General features: G+C 34.4%; 1 protein-coding gene across 1 annotated transcript in view; it reads left to right on the plus strand.

Annotated features, from left to right (window-relative positions):
• Positions 1-3,753, plus strand: part of LOC137634452 (metabotropic glutamate receptor 8-like) — a 198,174-nt gene extending 194,421 nt beyond the window's left edge. Inside the window, exon 5 of the mRNA XM_068366856.1 lies at positions 3,576-3,753. Coding sequence (XP_068222957.1) covers positions 3,576-3,753 — 178 coding nt within the window. The remainder of the gene's footprint in view (positions 1-3,575) is intronic.
• Positions 3,754-7,290: the final 3,537 nt, after the last annotated feature.

Here is a 7,290-nt window from a genome sequence, read left to right on the forward strand (position 1 = left end):
TCCACCACTTTTTCCTTCCAGTTACCTATTATGATCCCAACCCCATTTCTTTCCTCTCGTGACCCGCTGTAATAGAGCTTATACACATTTCCTATCTCTCTAGTTCCATTTCCCTTCCATCTTATCTCCTGCGCACAGGATATCTATCCTTCCCCTCTCCAACACATCAACTATCTCCTTCAACCTTACATTGTACTGTATATATATATATATATATATATATATATATATATAATTTATATATATATATATATATATATACAGTATACATATATACATACATATATATGCATACATATATATATATACACACACACACACACACACACATATATATATATATATATATATATATATATATATATATATATATATATATATATTCATGATGATTTCACCACTAACACTCATGAGATTCCCTTTTCATATAAACAACAAATACCTTTTGATATCGAATTCGCAGGATAGAAAGCCTATAAGGAATTTCTTTTTATGATAATCACTTCTGCCAACCAAGGATTAGAACCTTACCCACAAGAGGAAATGAATGTAAACAACTGACGGCTGAACGGTCTCTCGTCAACTGTTTACCTTTATTTTTACTCGGGGGTGAAGTTCGAATCCTTGGCCGGATAGAGGGGCTTCATTATCAAAAGACGTTTGTGTTTTATTTGGATATCTCCCTAATATAATAAAGAACAGGTGTCTGGTTATATATATATATATATATATATATATATATATATATATATATATATATATATATATATATATATATATATATATATATTCCTTTCCTGCCCCGCTTAGGGAGAAGAGAGAGTATTCATATCCTGGTCAGAGGGGATGCCCCGAGAGGTACACTATAAATTTACTCTCTTATGTATTGCCGGGCCAGAGGGAGGGAATTGGAAGGGTTCAATGCGTGTGTGCATATCTGTCTAAATGTTTAGATGTGTGTGTATATACACACATATATATATACACACACACACATATATATATATATATATATATATATATATATATATATATTTACATATATGTTTTTCTGGTACGGACACTTGATAGAATCCCTATATACAATCCTAAATTTCTATTTCTAGAAAAACAATGTAAATCAAGTAATAAATACTTAAAAGAAATACTACAGTATTTACATCACAATTTCTACATAACAATAATTCAAAATATTTACCAAAGATTGTTCTGATACACAAAAAAACATCTCTCACACCTTCCCTCTCTTTCCCTACATCTCTCTCCCTACATATAATAATTATCAGGGTTAATGTGAATCTTCTTTCCCACTGTTAACCCTACATTAAGGGGTCGGTTGCCTGGTGCGATCTCTTTAGTGCTTTCTACCAAAGGCTTCATCTTCCACCAAACCTCTTTTCTCTATATCATCCTTCTCCTTATCTTACTATCTAATTTCCTGTTCCCCTCTTGATTATCTCCCGCTAACACGTTCCTCCCTAGCCCTCCTCACTCCCTCCCTTCCATCCATCCTCAACACGTGCCACATAATCTTAGTCGTGACACTCTTATCATCTCTGTAATCTTAACTACACCTGCCATTCTTTGTATTTCATAATTTTCCCATCTTTCAAGCAGTGATATTCCCATAATCCACCTCAGCATTCTCTTCTCCTTTCTCTAAACTTTTGCTTACTCTTTTCGTATTAATTTGAATGAAGGCACGTTAATACAATAACATTAACAACAATAATAATCATAGTATTAATAATAATAATGATATCTAATATGATGTTGAAATAAGTATTCAAATCTTTGCTCACACAGCATCTGTAACGTTTAAGACAATTCCAGAAGACTAAAATTACTGCAATATCTTTGCTCTGACTGCATATATATAATTTAAAACGCTTCCAAAAGAGTAATAATAATAATAATAATAATAATAATAATAATAATAATAATAATAATAATAATACTAACCGTAACCTAAAGGTTAAAATAAATATCAACAAATACTCTGAAAACGTCCCTTCAGCCAGAGAAAAAAAAATAACAAAAACAAGGTTTTTCCCGGAGTAAACGGACAAGAAACGAAAATTCGCCGATTCCTTTCGCCCCATAATTTTTTGTTTAAGAAGAATGCAAGCTATTATGATAATGGGGCCCACTCAAAATTTACGTATAGTGATATCTTTTAGGTATCCGTGAAATTTTGGTCCCAGGGTGGTGTCTAGGGCAGGGGGGTAGACAAGTATAAAGTACGCGTAAGAAAGTATCGCATATGAGAAGTTTTCTGAGATAAACATCCTGACAATGTTTTACCTGCCTTATTTTTTCCATGAATTTGTCAGAGAATTCAGGGGAAAATCTATGGGAGAACTTTGGACGATCATGGGAAAATTTTTTGAGTGAACTTGGGTCCATTTTCGGCAAATGTTTAGGACACATCTCTATAATTGGTAAATTCTTAAAACTACACATGAAAAAAGTCCATAAGCATACTTGATACACTTTTGGGAAAATCCATCGTCAAATTCCTTTAATTTCATTAAGGAAATCTTGAAGGAATTTTTTGCAGTTTTTTTTGGAAAACCCAATAATGTGATTTTAAATAATAATAATAATAATAATAATAATAATAATAATAATAATAATAATAATAATAATAATAATAAATTTTTAAGCCAAACCTGAAAATAACGATCATGAGCCATATGATTACTTTTGTGTAAATTCTTTAGGGATTTTTTGAGGGAAAATGATATAGTCACACCTACGAAATTTCTTCCAAGATAACGTGTCACTGGGAATTATTATTATTATTATTATTATTTTTTTTTTTAAGGGATAAATGGGTAAAATGCTCAATCAAAAAATCTCATCAAGTAATACCTAGTTAAAAAAAAATCTATATTATCTTTTTTTATTTCATAAAGGTGTTTTTCAGCAATTCTAGGGAAATCTATATGATAGTTACATTACATTTTTGAAAACGTTTGAGAGAGCTCAGTAAACTTTTAAGCAAGACCAGGATGGATCTTGAAAATCTATCTATAGAAAATTCTTGAGAGAACTTGGATCAACTTTAGCAAAATCATGGAGGGAAAAGAACACAAGTCACTTTCTTAAAAATTCATGGGAGACCTTGACCTCTTCTTGGGAAAAAACATGGAAAAAAAAAAAAACCCATTACATGTTATGATGTGTCCACCCACTCCATGTTGTATGACATCCGTGTGGTGAACCAAGTTTCATTCACGTACAGTGCTAAACCTATCATACTTCCTGTCGGTAATGCTGGAGTGAACTAGGGTGCTTTTATATATTCAATTGCAGACTTTAGGAACGGCACCAAATTTAGTCATTGAAAACCCACGAATGAATAAATGTCTTTTCACACCGAAGTGATATATAGATCATGAGCCTTTGTTGCACAAGGACAGATAAATTTAAAATTGGAGAATAAAAAAAAGTAACATTAGAAAGTGTAACCATTCTTATTGATGAGGCAAACAGGTATCAGAACAGTATTGGTAGTTGGCTCCTCTGCCAGAATGTATAGTTTTATTTATGGTATTGTCGGTGCTACCAAGGTCTATAGACCTTGGGTGCTACAATACAGGTGGCCACTTTATCGAAGAAGAAGAAGAAGAAGAAGAAGAAGAAGAAGAAGAAGAAGAAGAAGAAGAAGAAGAAAAAAGAAGCAATCATTCTGAATTATCCTGGAGAATTGCCTTTAGTAAATACAAGTACTGCTGGGAGAGGAAATGAGGGGAAGACATAACAACTCTTCCCTCGCATTAACGCCGTCTTTTTCGCAGCGAGGGGCGAAATTCTGATCTAACATCTACGTTCTTCCCTATACATTAGGAGCCTTTTTTATGGTCAAAAGTACGGCACTCTCTCGTAAAAGTCTCCTTAAATATTCTCATTCTCGGCAAATTTATTTCCGCTCTCTCTCTCTCTCTCTCTCTCTCTCTCTCTCTCTCTCTCTCTCTCTCTCTCTCTCTCCGTAAGAATTAGACAGGTGTGTCATCAAATCCACTTAATGGATGTCTTCGCTTCATTTAAATTCAATGTTTCAGAACGTGAAACGAATCATGTCACACCACTGATCCGATTTACGTCATGGATTTTCATCACTTCAATCAATTTGCCTTCAACTAATGTCACCTATTTCCTTTTCATTTGATTTGGAGGAATAAAAGATGTTTATGCATCATTCATTACGATGCAAATGTGAAATACTGAATGAATGATTACCATGATTCTTCCGTAGCCATCAGTTATGAAGAATTAGAGGTTGTAATAAGACGTAGTTAATTCATTCAATCAATAATTAAATACATCAGTTCACTCATTTTCCGGAGAGACAATTATTTTTTAACATTATTATTCGGCCAAAGATTACTATTCTTTTATTATGAGAAAAAAATATGATGTGGGTTTTATTTTCCGATCAAAGAATGTTTTGCAATTATTTTTCAAAAAAAGAAAAATATTAATTTTTATTTTTCAATCAAGGAAAATCTGTTATCATCAAATCTATTTTTGCCTTATTTTAATTGGAAAAGAATATCTCTGATGTTTTCGATCAAAGGTTATGTTTCATGTTTTTCTCCTTCAAAGTATAATTTTAGCGTATTATAAAAGGAAAACAAAAGACGCAGAAAAATATATTACAGAAGCATAAAGAATTCGAAAATAAATAGGATGAAGAAAGATCACGTGCCAGGGGCTGGGATATTAAGAACAAGAACACGTGTCATGGGCTGGGATGATAAGATGAAGAACACGTGTCAGGGGCTGGGATGATAAGATGAAGAAAAAATGTGTCAGGGCTTGAGATGATAAGATGAAGAAAGATCACGTGCCAGGGGCTGGGATATTAAGATCAAGAACACGTGTCAGGGGCTGGGATATTAAGATCAAGAACACGTGTCAGGGGCTGGGATGATAAGATGAAGAAAAAAATGTCAGGGCCTGGGATGATAAGATGAAGAAAGAACACGTGTGAAGGCCTGTGATGATAAGATGAAGAACACGTGTCAGAGGCTGAGATGATAAGATAAAGAACAAGTGCCAGGGGCTGGGATGATAAGATGAAGAAAGAACACGTGTGAAGGCTTGTGATAATAAGATGATAAGATGAATAACACGTGTCAGGGGCTGGGATAATAAGATGAAGAAAAAATATATTAGGGCCTGGGATGATAAGATGAAGAAAGAACACGTGTGAAGGCCTGTGATGATATGATGAAGAACACGTGTCAGGGGCTGGGATGATAAGATGAAGAAAAAATACGTGTCAGGGCCTGGGATGATAAGATGACGAAAGAACCCGTCTCAGGACCTGGGATGATAAGATAAAGAACACGTCTCATGGCCTGGTACGATAAGATGAAGAAGGAACACGCGTCAAGGTTTGGGATTATAGGATGAAGAAAGAACACGTCTCAGGGCATGGGATGATAGGATAAAGAAAGAACACGTGTCGGTGCATAGGATGTTATTCCTCCATTGCCTGGTCATGAAAAGGGGATCTCAGAGGGAAAATACTCTCTCAGGACAAAAGAAAGGCCGGATAAGAAAAGAGAATTGAGCAAAGTCAGCTTCCTAACCATAAAATGCGTACCAGGCCTCATGGGAATAATGTGAGGTCCAATGTCTCACAAATGGCACACCGTTGCAACTGGAGTGAGTCTGTACTTGATCTACTGACTCTCGGTCCCAGTGCGATCTTGTGTCACTTGCACAGGACAGATAAAGATAGTTGGAAATGCTAGTAATGCTTTTATTTGATTAATAATTTCATTATTTTTATTAGCTTTTTTTTGGCATTTCTATGGGGAGTTAACATTCATCAGCCGTCCTCTTAGGCCAATTCAGGTTCAGGACTAACAAAATGAAAACAAATATTATTGAAAAATACATTTTTAGCGTGTAAGTGCAAATAGAAAAATCATAAGCAGAATTAAAACTCGCAATATCAATTACAAACGACTAAATACCCAACACTGAAGCGATTAAACCAACAATGTACTCGTTAATAATTTGAATATCTTGATTCAAACGCTCGAGGTAAAGACCTGGCCCTAAGAAATCCCCCTAACTCGAGATGCATAAATTATAATCTTTTATTAGAGTTCGACTGATCCTCCCATTGTGCAGTGTTAATGACTTCATAATGGCTATGCTAATCTAATGATTCCACCAAAGTTTATTTTGATTGCGTTTCTGGGGGAGTCAGCAAAGCTATGCGTTGGATCTCGTTATTTTGATTTTTGGAGAGAAAAAAAAAAAAAAAAAAAACTATTTACAAAATTTACGCATTTATGATTACTTGATAATACTTAAGAGAGCTCATTTATAGGTAGTAGGTTGACCGAGGCACCAGCCACCCGTTGAGATACTACCGCTAGACAGTCCTTTGACTGGACAGATAGTACTACAATGCATGCTTGTTCAACTTTTGGAATAAGTATATTGTTATTCATAAAAAATGAAAGGAAAAATATTATGATTATTGAAGGTATCAGAGCTTATATCTATTATTATCATTATCAAGTATCAGAGCTTATATCTATTATTATCATTATCAAGACGTTAATCAAGAAGACTTAAATCCCATTTCCAGCCTCATATACGTCTGGAAGTATGAAAAAAATAGGGTATAACTGGAGTTGGACTTCTAGATAAGCCGGAACAAAATAAAATGGAACAAAAAGTGTTAAGAACAAAGTGACGTAGTTTTGGGAAACTAATATTAATGTTTGTCGTACGAATCTGGGCGTCTGAAACGCACACTCATTCATATGTAGTATGTATGTGTATACAAACTGTAAACACAATTCATACATACATGTATGTATGTATGTATGTATATATATATATATATATATATATATATATATATATATATATATATATATATAACCTGTATTAATAAATTACCATGACCAACCAGACTCAATCACACCGTGTTTTCCCATACTTGGTGTCTTCCAGCGTTTTCTCTAACCGTTCATTTTACATTTTACGAGCCATCCATACCACGACCAGGTTCTATTTTCCCTCTCCTTTCTGTCTCCCGTCTGAATCCCGATATCCTACAATGAAATACTTCCTCAAGTCTTGATTTTCATCAAAATCTCAGGGGCACCAATGTGGTATCCTTCTCTCTTTCGATACCGCCTCAAAACTGAGGGGTGAGACATGAATGACATAATAAACTAGTTTTAACTGGAGACCTTGTTTTCTTAGGAAGGAAAGGGAAGGGACGAAGAGAGAATGCTGCCGGGGGGGGGA

Source organism: Palaemon carinicauda, chromosome 3 (assembly GCF_036898095.1).
Source record: "Palaemon carinicauda isolate YSFRI2023 chromosome 3, ASM3689809v2, whole genome shotgun sequence".
NCBI classification, from domain to species: domain Eukaryota; kingdom Metazoa; phylum Arthropoda; class Malacostraca; order Decapoda; family Palaemonidae; genus Palaemon; species Palaemon carinicauda.